Below are 17,978 nucleotides of genomic sequence, written 5' to 3'. Positions count from 1 at the left end.
TATAATATCATGGGTGTGGTGTGGTTTTTAGCCTGGAAGCCTTACCTGTTTGTGCTTCAGCCAAATCTTCTACTCCTCGTTGTCCATTGACCATAGGAGTTGGCAAGACAGCACAAACTAATCTGGGACCAGGAAAGGGTTTCTATTCTAGTAGCCAGACCTGTTGATGCTTTAGCCAAAACTTCTAGCGTTCCTTGTCATGGCTTACATCACATTTAATGAAAGAGGAATTGGCTAAAGTACAAACAAATCTGGCTACCAGGCTAGGAGTTTTTCATGATTCGCATGCCGTGTGCTGGGAAACACTAGGCTTGATGGTGGGGTTTGATGCATGGGGGGTACACAGTTGAGGACATTGGCTGGTGTGTGTGTGTGTGTTTGTGTAGATGGAGGTTGTTGGCAGTGCCTAGTGGGTCTCCAGTAGCCAGTCAAACAGGCTGGACAGAGAGCTGCCTCCGTCCTCCTCTTCCTGATAGAGCTTACAGAACTGGATGACAGCGCTGAAGAGGTCTCTGATCCTCCATGCCTTCTGAGACACCAGCTGCACCACCCTCTGGAACTGAGACATCACACTCAGCCACAAGACTACACATAATAGAGTACAATACACACACACACACGTACGGGCATAATCAGAGCCTGTGTACCTGCATGTGCTGTGCTGCACCCACCTTGGATGTCCTCCTCTCTTTACACTTCCTGAAGTAGACGGCATGCAGGCCCAGCTCGGAGGCAGCGATCCACTGCAGGGCCAACCGCAGCTCTGAGTCCACACACTCTGGATCCAAGTCACAGTTGACCACCAGAAGCTCCCTGTGGCTGCTACTGCCCCCCACTGACCGCAGTGAGATGCCCTCTGCAACACACACAGGAAATACATCATGCCCACTTTCTGTATACATCAAGCTAACTTCCTGTAGTTTCAATGCCAAAGCTACGCCAAGGTCTAATGGCACATTGGATGGATTTGGCACCAAATAGTTTCAAGATAGGTTGGGTAAGGAGGGCTTGATACCATCAGTGTTGGGAAGTAGTGAAATATATTTAGTTCAACTATTTAATTACATTTTGCAGTAGCTTGGTGGCAGTTGAACTAAATTAAGATCTTGGTAGTGTTTTTAGTAGTTAATTACTTTTTTTTTGCCATGTAGTGGTGTAGCTAACTACTGGAACTACACACTACTTATCTTTTGCAAAAATAACATATGGGTGAAGTAGGCAAGAATTTATATTATTTTATAGCATCAGACCTGCCTAATTCTAACTTGAAACACGTTTGTGTGCCTAATTCTCACTTTTTGTGTTTAATAGGCTAAATTACACATTCTGCTAACATCTGACTCCAGAGTGATCTGTTCTTGCCATTTGTAGTCTCTGACATTTCAGATTTTAGTAGTGAACTACTTTTTCTAAGTAACTTTAATCAAGTAAGCTATGTTTTTCTAAAGGGTAACTTTAGTGTAGCTTAACTTCTTCCAGTGTGAAGTAATTTGTAGCTTGGTAAACTATTTTCAGAGTAGCTTCACCATCATTGGATACAATGTTGTTATATTGACATAAAAAAAAAAAAACCTAGCTGCAAGGCAGTGATAAAGCAGTGATATATTTACCATTTCGACATTTGAGTTTGAGTTTGAATACTCATAGAATACTCCGTGTGTAGAGATCTTACAGTGAGGAGGTTGAATAGAAATTATTGCGAAGACGAACGATAACAAAGATGAGACAGTGGGGCAGGCCGAGAGAGTTGAGTTTCCTTTGTGACAGATATAGACAGTAATGACATGGAAATGAGACAGTGTGTGTGCGTATGACTCAGACAGGGTGACATTACCCACCGTCTACGTTCTCTTTGCTCTCCCTTAGGTGACCCTTCTCCGCCTCCTCACTGAGGACAGACAACATGACCATTAAGACAATACAGTAGGTCACATTCTGATTTTTCAATAAGGGATAACACTCCAAAAACAAAGTAAAAAATAAGGAAACTATTATTATTTTGCACCTTTCTATCGATCTTAATCTTTCTCCATACATTTTTGTTCTCTCCTGAATGTTTCATTTCCTTAAAATAAAATAGGTGCAACCGCTTTGTTAATCTAGCCATTGGCGTGAATTTACTTACTCCCTGTCATGGATTTAAAAACATTTAATTAGTGTAAGCATGGGCTAGCTAGCCAGATGGAGCATCCACCTCATTTCCTACATCGGTTGATCTCTTCATGAGGTGGAGTGAACAAGTACACACTTCATAAACAGGGTAGAGACTAGAGAGAGAATCAGACTGGAGCTTATGAGACTGCATTCTCCTGCTCAAAGGGCCTTGTTTAAAGCCTCAGCGCTGTGTTGTAGGAGTGTAGCCTGCATGTTGTAGGAGTGTTGTTTGCATGTCGTTAGGAGTTATCAGTTACCTGTTCACTGTGCTCTGACTGGAGATGTCAGAGAAGCCCTCCAGGTCTGCCAGACCCAGGCTAGACGTGCTGCTGTTCCCGTTCCTGCAAACCCAAACAGAACCAAAACTCATATCCTGTCTCTGGAAAGGCGACACGATCAGTGACTTGTGACGGGACCAATAAGGAGCTGCAGTGAAGCGAGCAATGTTGTTCATTAGCTGGTGATTAACATAGAAACAGCAGCTGCAGCTGAGCAGGATGGCTGGGCTGGCAGAGAGAGCCTGACTGGCAATGGGCCCTTCCTTGTGGAGATGGTGGATGTGGAAAAATTGAGCAGTTGGGCGGAGTGGGTGACCATGTCCAGTGTCAGCAGTGTTACAGTGGAGTTAATCGGGGATCAGGTGGTCAGGTAGAGAGGAAGGCAACAGTGACCAGGTGTTTGTTTATGCCACAGCTGTCTGCGCTGGCAGGTTAAAGCAGCAAGCAGCACACATTTAATCACCACTACTGCCAAGCTGAAGCCAGCCAGCCACACAGCCCTCCTCCTTGTCCTCTGGAGCATACAAACGTATATACCCCACTCTTTGTTATCTATACCATGGTCTCATTTCTCCTGGCTTAGAGGAATGCCAGTAATAGACTTGCTACCTCCGTTTTTGGTTTGGCTGTGTGTCAGTATGAGGCTAGCTAGTGGAACTGAGAAATGGCACTGGCTGAAGCAGGGAATGATAGCTAATGTTCTGTGGGCGTTTGATATGTGAGAAGCAGTGTGACGTCATACCTATGCTACTGCGGCTGCAGCCCCACTCTCTCTGACTATATTTCAGCGCAGGCTGCAGGCCCCCAGAGCTCCACACCATGCTGGCTCTGGAATGGGGCTCAGTGCACTAGGTGAGTTCTCTGCCAGTTAGAGGAAAGCCCCTGAGCAGACAGTTATTCCACTGAAGCAGCAAGGGCTGAAGACTGGCACAGGACAGCAAAGAGTGAACAGAAATGGGCTGATGAGAGGGCGACGGACGGCGAGGGCGGTAGTAGCGGTAGGAGTACTAGGAGCAGTGCATGATGGGACGGAGCAGCGGTTGGTTGCTACGGTTACTGACCCCTCGCTCAGCTGGATAAAACTACTGGTCTCCTCGTGGGGATCATCGTCGGGGGCGATCTGGGACCAGCTTCCCGAGCTGTCCTCACTGCTAGCACTCAGAGAGCGCTTGTTTCGCTCATCTACAGCGGGTACCACAGCGGGCACTGCCATCCTGTCTCTCTCAAAGCTGGAGAGAAACAGCAGGGTCACCTACTGTATACACTCTTAGAATTTTTTTTCCATAAAGTGTTCTACCAGGCTGTACCTGTAGGAACCTTTTATGGTTCTAGTTAGCCATTTTTTTCTAAGAGTGTACATACGGTGTGATAGGCTGGGAGACTGGGAGGAGCTCAAACCCTCTGACGTGATCTTCCCCCTCATTGGTTGATTTGGTTCTATACTTGTTCGGGGGACACAGATTGTAAAATTCTTGATTCAAGAATGCAGTTTTTTAAAGTGTGCTATGTACTGTGACTATACACATTTTACATTTGTGTTGGGACCATGAAACTTGCTCATCACATATTGCATACAACCCCCCACCACCACCACCAAGTATTGGCCTTTCTAAAATCTGTGCCCCTTTTATAGAGGGTGGATAACCTAGGTCCTTTAGTGTGAAAAGGAAGTTTTGTATTTGTACCTATCCAAATTAGCCATAAATAAAAAATTTAATGAAAGGCTGTAGTGCAACAGAGCAACTGATTAATTTAAATCCTGATTAGATGATTGAAAGCTGCCAAATTCCCAGAGTGGGTTAAGGTGTTGTTTGTCAATGTCAATGAACCTCACATTTCCACCAGGGAAAAACCCAGATGCAGATGACACGTTCCCTAATTGGAGTTTATTAAGTGTTAAGTGAAAAACCAGTAAACCCTGCAATCCTTTAGCAGCCTAAATATAATAATCTCTTCCATCTATTTTCCTTTTCATCTTATTTATTGCATGTGTCAATCCAATCTAGAGGTAACTGCCAAAAGAATGGAAACACTTGAGTAAATGAGGGATACAAAGTATATTGAAAGCAGGTGCTTCCAAACAGGTGTGGTTCCTGAGTTAATTAAGCAATTAACATCCCATCATGCATAAAAATGCTGGGCAGGTCATTATTTTGGCTACTATGGCTATGCCCTTCATATTTGGTATTTGGTATTTATTAGGATCCTCATTAGCTGCTGTAAAAGCATCAGCTACTCTTCCTGGGGTCCACGGGATGACAATGGCCCCATCCACAGGGCACTAGTGGTCACTGAATGGTTTGATGAGCATGAAAACGATGTAAACCATATGCCATGGCCGTCTCAGTCACCAGATCTCAACCCAATTGAACACCACCATCAACAAAGCACCAAATTATGGATTTTCTCGTGGAAGAATGGTGTTGCATCCCTCCGATAGTTTAGAATCTTGTAGAATCTATGCCAAGGTGCACTGAAGCTGTTCTGGCTTGTGGTGGCCAAACGCTCCATTGGTGTTTCCTTTATTTTGTCAGTTACCTGTATATGATACTAAGATTTCTTTTCAGGTATCAACATTTGTAAATAACCTCCAAAGTATTTAAACCCCATTGTTTATTTTCCTTTCTAAACATGTAAATTTATATTTGATCTGCTCTGTCTATTTGTGCGACCTTGTGTTGTCATCTATGTCAACGTGGTCTGTAAATGTTTGTCGCTCAAGATGCTGGAACACCAATAAAGTGACCTGAATTACCTTGGAAGTTTCCTGTAACCTCCTCCTTGTAGTGTCCAACTCCAGTAGCAGGCCTCCATGCAGTCTATATATCCACACTTCACTGCCCCCCTGAAGGCCACTCTCACTTTAACAAGAATGTCTGTGTGAATCTTCTCACCTTACTGAGTCCCTGTACACAATTGACCTCTGAGTGAAATGTCAGACCCAAATTACAGGACAATATGATGTCACTGTTGTATGTAGCCTGTGTCTCTTATATACTGAATGTGAGATATACACTCCCCTCCATATATATTTGGAAAGGGAAGTACATTTTTTTAAATTTGTCTCTATACTCCAGTATTTTTTATTTAAGATCCAATGTTTCCTTTGAGGAGACAGTACAGAATGTCACCTTATACAGTGCCCTCCATAATTATTGGGACAGTGAAGCATTTTTTCTTCTTTTGGCTCTATACTCCAAAAGTGTGGATTTGAAATCAAACAATGACTATGAGGTTAAAGCGCAGACTGTCAGCTTTAATTTGAAGGTATTTTCATTCATATCATGTTAACCGTTTAGAAATTACAGCACTTTTTGTACATAGTCCCCCCCATTATAGGTGAGCAAAAGTATTGGGACAAATTCACTTATACAGCGCATTTGGAAAGTATTCAGACCCCTTTACTTTTTCCACATTTTGTTACATTACAGCCTTATTCTAAAATGGATTAAATAAATAAAATCCTCATCAATCTACACACAATACCCCATAATGACAAAGCGAAAACAGGTTTTAGACATTTCTGCAAATGTATTACAAATAAAAACCTGAAATACCTTATTTACATAAGTATTCAGACCCATTGCTATGAGACTCGAAATTGAGCTCAGGTGCATCCTGTTTCCATTAATCCTCCTTGAGACGTTTCTAATACTCGATTGGAGTCCACCTGTGGTAAATTCAAATGATTGGACATGATTTGGAAAGGCACACACCTGTCTATATAAGGTCCCACAGTTGACAGTGCATGTCAAAGCAAAACCAAGCCATGAGGTCGAAGGAATTGTCCGGAGAGCTCCGAGACAGGATTGTGTCGAGGCACAGATCTGGGGAAGTACCAAAAAATTTCTACAGCATTGAAGGTCCCTAAGAACACAGTGGACTCCATCATTCATTTTAAACTGGACTGTGTGTTTAGAGGCAATAGATCATTAGTTTCCACATTTTTGTTACGTTAAAGCCTTATTCTAAAATGTATTTTAAAATGTTTTTCTTCTCATCAATCTACACACAATACCCCATAATGATAAAGCAAAAACAGGTTTTTAGAAATGTTTGCAAATTTATAAAACATAAAAATAGGAAATATTACATTTACATAAGTATTCAGACCTTTTACTTTGTTGAAGCACCTTTGTCAGCGATTACAGCCGCGAGTCTTCTTGGTATGACCCTACAAGCGTGGCACACCTGTATTTGGGGAGTTTCTCCCATTCTGCTCTGCAGATCCTCTCATGCTCTGTCAGGCTGGATGGGGAGCGTTGCTGCACAGCTATTTTCAGGTCTTTCCAGAGATGTCCGATCGGGTTCAAGTCCGGCTCTGGCTGGGCCACTCAAGGACATACAGAGACTTGTCCCGAAGCCACTCTTGCGTTGTCTTGGCTGTGTGTTTAGGCTCGTTGTCCTGTTGGAAGGTGAACATTCGCCCCAATCTGAGGTCCTGAGCACTCTGGAGCAGGTTTTCATCAATCTCTGTACTTTGCACCGTTCATCTTTCCCTCGATCCTGACTAGTCTCCAAGTCCCTGCCGCTGAAAAACATCCCCACAGCATGATGATGCCCCCACCATTCTTCACCGTAGGGATGGTGCCAGGTTTCCTCCAGACGTGACGCTTGGCATTGAGGCCAAAGAGTTCAATCTTGGTTTCATCAGACCAGAGAATCTTCCAACTCCAAGTGGGCTGTCATGTGCCTTTTACTGAGGAGTGGCTTCCGTCTGGCCACTCTACTATAAAGGCCTGATTGGTGGAGTGCTGCAGAGATGGTTTTCCTTCTGGAAGGTTCTCCCATTTCCACAGAAGAACTCTGGAGCTCTGTCAGAGTTCTTGGTCACCTCCCTGACCAAGGCCCTTCTCCCCCGATTGCTCAGTTTGGCCGGGCGGCCAGCTCTAGGAAGAGTCTTGATGGTTCCAAACTTCTTCCATTTAAGAATGATGGAGGCCACTGTGTTTTTAGGGACCTTCAATGCTGCAGAGATTTTTTGGTACCTTTCCCCAGATCTTTGCCTCGATACAATCCTGTATCGGAGCTCTATTGACAATTCTTCAACCTCATGGCTTGGTTTTTGCTCTGACATACACTGTCAACTGTGGGACCTTATATAGACAGGTGTGTGCCTTTTAAATCATGTCCAATCAATTGAATTTACCACAGGTGGACTCCAATCAAGTTGTAGAAACATCTCACGGATGATCAATGGAAACAGGACGCACCTGAGCTCAATTTGGAGTCTCATAGCAAAGGTTCTGAATCCTTATGTAAATAATGTATTTCTGTTTTTTTTTATATAAATTTGCTAAAATTTCCAAAAACCTGTTTCCGCTTTGTCATTATGGGGTATTGTGTGTAGATTGATGAGGATTTGTATTTATTTAATCCATTTTAGAATAAGGCTGTAACGTAACAAAATGTGGAAAAAGGGAAGGGGTCTGAATACTTTCCGAATGCACTGTACGTACATTACACATTTAACATATTAAAACAAAAGAAGAGATAAATAATATTTTTTCATTCTTTGCTTCCCTGCTTGCAGATGTACATAATATGATGCGACCTTAATCAAAAAGTATTTAATAACTCCAAATAACAAAAAGGTAGCTGTAGGTTGTTGTAACATTTAAACTTAAAACATGTTTTTAATTTTTTTGCACAGCCATGGATCATCGGTTTGGTTGAATGCAGCATTGCTGTAAGGTGCACTCAAAATGTATTGTAGTTGAGTGGCCAGCCTATGCTCCTGCCCAAATGTTGTTGTAATAGGCCTACATGTTTCTCCTTTGCATTGTGTTTTGTTGCATGTTTAGATTTCTGGTTATTCATTGTCAAGCTTAACCGAAGCAAGACAGCAACATTTTACACTTTCCCTCCACTGCGCGCTGTAAACTGGACACACGAAAGCAGCGCCCACTGAAGTTGAATTCACTGATGCCAGCGCACCAGGCAGTAATTTCATTAAGTAGATGACTCAATTGTTGACTAATTTCTACTAGCTTGTGTGTCCTAATCGGCCCATGGGCCTTGTGTTTGACACGTGCGCTAGCCTATTAGCCACCTTATAACTGGCTTGTGATCATTGCCCTTGCTAATTTGATTGTATTGACATTCCCAGCCTTAGTTACAGTCGTCCGTTTTTGTTCAAAATATTGAGTAATTAAAACTGAAACAGTGCATACCAAATGGGTGGAGGCAGCAAACAATGTACCAGGCAAGCTGTGAGTTACAACCTGATAGAAATATTTTTTGGACTACCAAGAAATGTATTGGTGAATTATATTTATCATGCATTGAACTGCATCCATATATTCTGCCAACAATGGCTTACTGTACGTCATGGAATTTTGAGTCAACTCTTATAAAGTTGGTTTTGAAGAATAAACTGGGAATTTGATATATTCTTACTGATATTAGGATTGTCGGTTTCATATCTGCAAAGTAATTCAAACGCTGTCCGTTCCACTTTAAATTAGTCAAAGGTTTAGTATTTGGTCCCATTTCCTTGCACGCAATGACTAAATCAATCTTGTGACTTTACAAACTCATTGGATGCATTTACAGTTTGTTTTGGTTGTGTTTTTGGTTATGTTTTGCCAGTACCTGAATGATGACAGGAGTAATTTTCTTTCTAAGTAGATAAGATGTTTCATCATGAATAATGATGAGGGAGATGCCGTTAAGAGGCAACAACAAAACATGCTAACCTCTCACCATTACCAATAACTGGGGAGGTCAGCATTTTGGGGGGATCTTTGTGCTTCTGTAAACTTCTCACTCATAGTTATTCACAATTCATTAATGATTATCCATAATCATGGTAGCATCCACATGAATGTAGAAGTGTTCAGAAACATCTTCTATTCTTACTTACAATAAAAGTGACTCCAAAATGGCAAGAAATATTATTCACCATTCAGTTCCTATTGGGCAAAACATAACGGGCAATTCCAGGGGAACAGAATAATGCTGAGATTCTTAAATGTATGCCAAACAAAAACCAATGATTGCAAAGTTAAACAAACCATACAACTCTATGCACAAGGACAACTTTTAACAATTTCCACAGAAAATGTTACAAAAAACATTAACTTGAAGAACAGTGCAGATGCAAAGTTTGGTAACAGAATGACGGCACAAACCATTGCTTTTTGTTTGACATACATTTTAAATAAAACAAATCTGAGCATTCTGTTAGCGTGGAATTGCCCTAATCCAAAACACAACCAAAACAAACCGCAAATATATCCAACAAGTTTGTAGTCACAAGCTTGATGTAGTCATTGCCTGCAAGGAATACGGGACCAAATACCAACATTTGGATTACTTTAATAGAAGTGAATGTGTCCAAATACTTGTGAATTCTTCAAATGGGGGGACTAGATACATAAAGTGCTTTAATTTCTAAACGGCAAAACAGATATGTATGAAAATACCCTCAAATAAAAGCTGACTTTCTGTACTCTCGCCTAATATGAAATATCTCATCTAAAATGCTGGAGGATAGAGCCAAATTCACATTTTTGCTTCACTGTCCCAATACATATGGGTGAGTATATATTTGTGTGTGTGTTTGGGCTTGTATGAATGTTTATAAGTATCTTCGGTATGTCGTGACTACAGGCATATCTATGCCACCTTGAAGATCAAGGTTAGCTCTAGATAAAAGCTGCAGCCTCCAACACAGAAACATGACTCATAACCTGGCTGTGGGTGTGTGTAACCCCAGAGACTTTCACAATAGACTACATTCACTCTGTGGATGCAGTAGAAGCCATTATGTGGCTGGGTCTCTGATACCCAACGCTGTAAACAGTTTAACAACGCATGGATGGTTTCCGATTTATAAACACATTAGGTCACTATTCAAGGTGTTTCGGAAAATGATTTCCAAGGAGGACTATAAAAAAATACTACCATATCTCTCTCTCTCTCTCTCTCTCTCTCTCTCAGACAGATCAAAAGCAGGCTGAGAGTCTGTGATAGCCCTGTGATGCTCTCATCTCCACTGATGATGCCCCTGTGCTGTGAAGAGCTGTGAGAGCCTGTTTGTGTGTTTGAGGGTGGGATTGATTCACAGGGGAATCGCGAACTGAGAGAGGGCTTACCTGCTGCGTCTCACTGAGGCCATCTCAGTGCACCACTGGGCTGTCCCCTCAGGGGGCGCTGGGTCCCAGCGGGGATGCTCGACCCTTTCCACCGGTTCCCCAGACTCCGGATCATCCCTCTGATCTGTCTCGATGTGGATCACTGGTACAGGGACCTCCCTGGGGCCCCTGATGGGTGGCCCCGCTGCTGTACATGTGCTGTCTCCACCCCCTCCTGGTTTCTCCTGGCTGGCTCTGCTCTGGGTGCAACCAGGGCGGGACTGTTTGAAGCCTCTCCTCCTCTCCCCCACGGGCATGTGTTGCTGTCGCCCCACCACGCCCCCTCCTCCGGCCCCATCCCCTTCCTGCAGGACAGACTTCCCGGTTTCCACGATGTCTGCGGCCAGGCGGTCGGCATACTGCAGCACATGGGTTTGGGACTCTGCATCCACCAGGTCAATGCTGTCCTCTGGGTCCGCAATGATCTTGTTCTTCCGCATCAGGGACTCAATGGAGCTGGACCAGGTCTCGTGGATCAGCATGTCGGTGATCTGGTCCGTCTGGCCCCTCTGGTACAGACAGGAGTCAGACTTGCACAGGCCCGTGGATGACACCTGCACCGAGTTGGTGGGGTAGATGTTGAGCGTGTCCCCGTGCACATTGCGGACAAAGCCGTCAAAGGAGTTGGCCTTGATGGGCGAGTTGACGGTCAGCCTGGAGTCTGAGAAACGTCTGTCCGGCACGGAGGACTGACGGATACAGAAGAGCGTTCTGGGAGATGGAGGCAATAGGCTGTTGCTCCACTCTTTAGTTCTGCCCATACTGTAGTCTTTGCTCTCCTTGTCCATGTCTTTGAGCATGAACCTGTAGAACTCCTCCGTGATGCTCTCTGTGCTGGACTGCTTGGACAGACAGGAGGTGGTCCTCACATTGAGATGGCCATTCTTCTTGGTGGCTGCCTGCTGCATGGCTGCCGCCAGGATGTTGCTGGCGTTCTGCCCGGCGTAGTAGTCCAGCAGCAGGTCGAAGCCCCGGCCCTCTGTCTCCATCTGGTTCACCATGAAGCGGGAGAACTCGTCTGTGATGCTCTCGCAGCTGGACTGCTTGGAGATGGAGCCTCCCCTGCTCAGGTTCTGGCCCAGCCGGCTGCCGGGGCCCAGGGTGTTGGGGGTACCCGGGGGGCCTGCGTCCTCCTCTGGGATGCTTTCGTAGCTGGCGGCCTTGCCCCGGCTCCACCTCTCACACTGCAGCCGGCTGCGGGTCTGCTGGCCGGGCTTGGAGGTGTCAACCACATTGAGCTCGGGGCAGTTCATGATGCGGGCGGTGACCTCGGAGGCAAAGAGTGCGAATGGGTCAAGAGTCTGGGGCATGTCGTCTAGGTTGACCGTCTCATCCACCACACGGTTGACCAGGCACTCCATCAACTCAGGCTGCTCCTCAGTCTTCCTCTTGATCTCACTGAGGCGCGGCGGCCGGTGCTTTTTGGATGACACACCGCCGTTCTGGCCCTCCTTTCTGCGGAGGGCCGTGCAACAGGAGGGCAGCAGGTAGCCCCCCTCGGGGTAGTAGCCGGCTGCGCCCTTCAGGGCACAGAACCATGGCTGCTTCCCGCTGGAGTTCTCCAGGCAGATGGCGGCCAGCTCAGTGGCCATGGAGACCACGGTGGTGGCCAAGTCATCAGCGAAGTAGTTGACGGGGGTGGTTCTCGATTCTGAGTCCATCTTTAGGCAGACCAAGGCCCCTGTGGAGGAGGAGCTAAAAGAGGACTGAGGGGTCAGAGAAGACTGTCTGCTGTCCGTACTGGCTCTCCATCTTTTCTCTGTGCCCAGGGATGAAGATACCTGGTGGGCTAAGCTCTCTGTAAAAGGCTCTCTGATGTTTCCTCTGGCCTGCTGGCCCTGGAGGTCATAGCAGTCCTTAGTAGAGGATGAGACTTTAGTTGGAGCTTGTCTGTGCTGCTGCTGCTCTCTGATATGTGGTTCACTCTCCCTCTCCTCCAGTCTATATTTGTCCTCCCTTATCCCAGAGTAGACGGGCATCTTCTCTGCCCAGTGGGCTTCACAATTATCGGGCTGGCTGGAGCCAACAAAGCGCTGTAATTGGCTTAATGGTTCCTTGGTGGTGGCGGCCGCCTCGTAGTCCCTGGAGCCGACATCACCCTCTTGTCTGTCAAACGACCCTATATCACATTTGGAAATGGCACCGATCCGCTTTGAAGTGAGACAAAGGACGTCGAAGAGCACATTGCTCACGCTCTCCTGCAGAAAGCCCTGGATATCAGGGACGTCTTTGCCCGGGCCTTCCAGTTCTTTTTTCTTTTTCGCTTTCTCGAACGCGTGCTTGAAGAGGCCATTGGCCACCTCGCTGATGAAATCGTCCACCTCAGTCTCGTCCATCTTGTCCAGACAGGACTTTTTGGGAGACGTAATGCCATCCACTATCCTGTTGTGGGTGGACTCCAGTAGGTGGGCCACACTCTTGTAGTCCTGGGGCTGAGCCAGCACCCCTGCTGCCTCCTTGTGAAGAACTTCAGCAATGCTGGTACGGAAGGCCTCGATGCTGGTCCCTTCGGCCACGCTGCAGTGGAGAGTGATGGCCGTGGAGGCCTGTGCTGCAGATAGGAGCCCCACGGAGGCGGCCGAGTAGACCTCGGTGGTGGAGTCATCTTCTGACTCGCAGTCCCCCTCCCCGGCCTCTTCGTCTAGCTCCACCACGGCCACCGCCCCCGCCACCTGGGCCATCCCGCACATGGCTGAGGAGAAGGAGTAGTCGGTGCCCTCAGGGTCCCTCTGTCCCTCTCTCTCCATATCCTCCTCTGTTGGATCCATCGCCAGCTGCTCTGCTACCTGTGGGCTGGAGATGGTGCCGATGACGCTGGCAGCGCATGCCAGGGCCCGCTGCAGGGGTTTGTTGAAGTGGCGTCCACTGGTAGTGGTGGTAGGGCGGAAGCCATGGGCCTCTGGTCCGTGTTCCACCGTTACCTGTCTGGTAGCACCATCATCACCACCAACACCATGCTCCACAGCCACGTGAGAGGCCTGAGTATCCAGCCACTCTGGCAGGCCCTCGCAGTTATCCGGGCTCTGCACTATGACGATCTTGGGCAGCTCGAAAGAGCAGGCGCGTGCCCGAGATGGCTCCTCTGCTCCTGTTCGGGTGAGGCTGGTGGGGGGGCGGTGGCTGCCGGGGGACATGCTCACAGCGGCCTCGGTGGCGAAGGACTGTTCGTCCTGAGATAGGCGGATGAAGGCGTCCTGCAGTACCGACTCAGCCAGGTTGGTGGCGTAGTGGCCGGCCGACTCCTTATTGTGGTGACTGCTAGCTCTCGCCGGTGCCCTTCCTCCTTGTTTCTTGGTGGCTTGGGGGGCGCAGATGGTCACCTCGGAGTCCTCGCTGTCCTGCCACTGGTGCTGGCCCAGGCGTCCCCTCTGACACGCAGGTCTGCAGCTGTGTGCTGCATCTGCTAAGCCCTCTGCCACATCACTGCACTCTGGCTCATTGGGGAGAGAGAGAGAGAGAGGCATGTCCAGACCTGTTAGAGAGTAGTTCTATCAAACTCCCAATGTGCCACAGCAAGAGCAATGACAACCCAGCTATTGTTTAACCAAGCTAGCAATAACACCAGACTTTCACTGAGCAGCATTTACCCACTCAAACCTGACTATAGCTACCAACCAAACCCTAGCTGGTCCCAATTATGTTTGTGCTGTCTTACCAATGACCATAAGAGTTGGCTACACAGGCTATAATACAACACAAACAGATCTGGGAACAGGCTAACCTACCCCCATGCAAAGTAAAAAAGAGCAAACTATCTGAGGCTGATCTGATTATGAATAATACTGGTAGATTGACTCAAAGGAGAACCTTTACACAGTGTTGGTTCTAATTTCATACAGGCAGGGATGAGAACAATACAGATACAAAATACCATAAAGATCAATGTATCCATATAAACTACAAAATACTTGCATTTTGTAATGTATTTATTAAAATACATGCATTTTGTATTTTTAAATACCAAAATACATTTGCAAGTAGCCGGCCCGACCAGCAACAAAATTCTTAGTATCGGTTACAAAAATGTTTTTACTTGCAATGACTGTGATATGTTGTTTAACTACCTTAGTCAAGCAAGTCACTCTGGATAAGCATGTCTGCAAGTGACCAAAATATAACTGTATACTGTATGTGAAAATGAACATACCAAAATGAACTGCAAAGCACACTGGGTATTGTTTAGAGGCGGAGCTCATTAGAATAATACTCAGTATGCTTTGCAATTGTTCATTTTTACATATACATTTATATTTAGTTCATTTAGCAGATGCTTTTATCAGTCCATAGTGCTATCAGACTTCTGATACCAATGCAGTGAAAGGGGGGCCACAAAATGTGAACCGCTATAAATTACAGTTTTTGAAAATATAAAATACAAAATACATTGGAGTGTAGTTCAGCCCAATGTAATTCAAATTTCAAAATACACAGAATTAATTAAAATACGTACAGGAGATTAATTATAGATAAGGGGAGACTTGTCACTGTGAAGAAAAGTGCCGCCAAACTCAGGGCCATATATTGTATATTAATCTCAATCATGACAGGCATTGATCAGTTCTACTGTATGTGCCCTCAGCAGCATGGCACACCATGCGAGGCACACACACACTAAGGAGCTATGCAGCCAGCCACAGAGAAGTGTTTTTACAGATGAAGACTGACAGGCACGAGAGAACAAGAGAACAACAGCACAAATGGCTGGGCGTCTGTCGTTCCCTTTTGAAACGAGACGAGAGACATCTTCAGTGGTAAGAATAGCTTAACATGTAGACTATTCGTGATTTACATACTGAAGACTCTATAATAACACTACATCAATAACAACTTTGATTTTTATTGAGGTTGTTATCGTTTAAAGTGGTTACAGCACCTATGCACTGACCTGTTTTGAGAGTAGGCTACTAAATAATGTATTACCTTACAAAAATGTCAGAGTTTTCCTCCCAAAATGAGTGCTTCACATTAGTAGAATTGTAAATAATAAATAATTTATCCCATTTAGCGGACACTTTCGTCAAAAGTGACCTAGAACAGTGACTGAGATTTACATTTTCATATTGGTGCCCCAAGCAGGAATCGAACCCACGAACCTGCCGTTGCTATCCTCATGCTATACAAACTTAGCCACATAGGACTACATTACTCTACTTTCATATTCACCACATATGCCAGTAAAATACATTGAACTCAAATACAGTACATGGGTATTCAAAAGGATGAGAGAAAATACTAACTGTAAGTCGCTCTGGATAAGAGCGTCTGCTAAATGACTAAAAATGTAAATGTAAAATGTATTAAATCACCGTTTCGTAAGCCATCATCCTCGCTGTCATCCCCCAGGTGTTCTGAGGCAGTGAGGAAGTCCTCCTCTATGGATGAAAAGGAGCGGTTGGTGTCGTCATCCAGCCTCTGCCCTGCCATCATACGCCCCTGGGCCCCCTGCCTCTCCTGACCCCACTGCAGCCCGATCAGGAACTTGTTGATCTCATAGATGATGCTGGTAGGCCTCCGGCCCCCAGCACACTGGACCAGGCACACATCTGTACCCCTCTGGCCCTGGAGGCAATACACACATACACACACGCAGAGGAAGGAAAGAGTTCAATCATTTATGAGTTCTACCTTTCTGCTCGTGTAATACTCAGAGCTGATGAGTCAGTCAGACAGTGGATGGATTTGGGATGGAGGGATCTCAACAAACCATTCATATAAAATGAGAAGGAAGATGAAGTGTGTGTGTGTGCTCGCCTGTGTGTAGCTGGGGTACTGATGAGGGTGAGAGGGGTCCGGAGTCTCCAAACCACCGAGCAGCAGGATCTCGTTCACCTTGGGCTGTTGCACGCTCAGAGAGCCAACCAGCTTGGGCAGGTCTGGAGAGATCGAGGCCAGTTTCTAGAGGAGAGAGAGACGTCGCCCACAGTCACAGTGACAGTCACACAGGCAGTCATCACCAGCACAAACCTGCTGATTACCTAAACAAATCAACCCCTCTCACTCAGGCTAATTATCCTGAATCCATGGCAACAGAGCCAGTGTTTTACGATGGTTAAGAAAGACTCTGGGGGAACAGGAGGAGAGGAAAGGAGAGGAGAGGGGAGAGTATGAGCGAGGGAGCAGAGGCGTTAATTGGTAGGGGGGAGGAAAGGGGAAGAGGGAGGAGGGAGTAAAGGAGATGAGAGGAGGAGGGAGGAGAGGGAAGAGAGGATATGAGAGGAGGAGGGAGGAGATGGAAGAGTGAATATGAGAGGAGAGCATGGGTAGGGGGGAGAGGGAAGAGAGGATATGAGAGGAGAGCATGGGTAGGGGGGAGAGGGAAGAGAGGATATGAGAGGAGAGCATGGGTAGGGGGGAGAGGGAAGAGAGGATATGAGAGGAGAGCATGGGTAGGGGGGAGAAGAGAGGATATGAGAGGAGAGCATGGGTAGGGGGGAGAAGAGAGATGAGAAGAGAAGAGGGGACCCAGCACACCTTGATGCAGCTGTCGTCGTGACGATCCACCTTCTGCTGGTCCAGATTCACAAAGCAGATCTGCAATGAGAGGGAAAAAGCTTCAGAACAGTGGTAACGTAAAGCTACAAAAAGTCCAGAATTCTAACTGTGATGTAGCCAACCTTACTCCCCATTCCAATTACCTGACTTTACCCAGATAAAAGCATGATTATTAGTCTGACAGAGGAAGCAATCATGCTGTGTTAGCCCTCACTGGCCATTTACAAGCCTCTAGCAGGACGAGATTTTGTAGGTATGGCAACACGAGACTAAGCAGGACACAACAGGGCTAATGGCACCCAGTCAGTCAGTCCCCAGGGAGCGAGCGACAGTCCCTACATACAGACTGATATAATTTCACTGAATTAGTCCCAAATGACACCCTATTCCCTATATAGTGCACTACTTTAGACCAGAGCCCTATTTGCCCTGGTCAAAAGAAGTGCACTCTAAAGGGAATAGGGTGCCATTTGGAATGCAGATATATAATCTCACTGATTGCTTTCCCATTGTTTATTCAGGGGTGGGTTTTCCAAAGCATTCGTAGATGTGTATTGGTATGTTATTTCACTTGCCGACCCATACTATAGAACAGCAAAGTGCTACGAATGTTGTTCGTTCACGCATTGAACATTGGCCGCCCCATCAAACATTGACTTTCATAAGTGTTACTCTGTCATGGCAGTGCGGCTGGGTTGTGGATAGAAATAATGTAAAACTTCAGCTACAAATGCTTTGGGAAAGTATTGATCAATAATTTAGTTAATTAGAAAAGGGGCGTGAGGCAAAGCCCTTGGTTGCAGTAAGATCATAACTTGTTTTCTTCTCACTGACCAATAAACAGCCTCACCCCCCCACCAGCTGTAACACACACGCACACACTCCATTACTCTACAGCTCCCTCTCTCTCTCTCTC

The 17,978-nt window shown here is 46.0% G+C and overlaps 1 protein-coding gene across 1 annotated transcript in view; it reads right to left on the bottom strand.

Moving 5' to 3' along the window:
- Window positions 1-406: 406 nt before the first annotated feature.
- The window catches only part of LOC311105424 (A-kinase anchor protein SPHKAP-like), a gene marked incomplete at both ends in the record, with an annotated part of 31,825 nt that continues 14,253 nt past the window's right edge, over window positions 407-17,978 (bottom strand). The window contains 9 exons of the mRNA XM_084147575.1: window positions 407-559; window positions 648-856; window positions 1,839-1,888; window positions 2,412-2,495; window positions 3,494-3,661; window positions 10,532-14,000; window positions 15,877-16,129; window positions 16,322-16,465; window positions 17,042-17,101. Coding sequence (XP_084003701.1) covers window positions 407-559; window positions 648-856; window positions 1,839-1,888; window positions 2,412-2,495; window positions 3,494-3,661; window positions 10,532-14,000; window positions 15,877-16,129; window positions 16,322-16,465; window positions 17,042-17,101 — 4,590 coding nt within the window. The remainder of the gene's footprint in view (window positions 560-647; window positions 857-1,838; window positions 1,889-2,411; window positions 2,496-3,493; window positions 3,662-10,531; window positions 14,001-15,876; window positions 16,130-16,321; window positions 16,466-17,041; window positions 17,102-17,978) is intronic.

This window comes from Coregonus lavaretus (genome assembly GCF_964263955.1).
Source record: "Coregonus lavaretus genome assembly, chromosome: 30".
Classification (NCBI taxonomy): Eukaryota; Metazoa; Chordata; class Actinopteri; order Salmoniformes; family Salmonidae; genus Coregonus; species Coregonus lavaretus.
The sequence above is the reverse complement of the archived record's forward strand: the minus strand, read 5'-3'. Positions and strand labels throughout refer to the sequence as shown.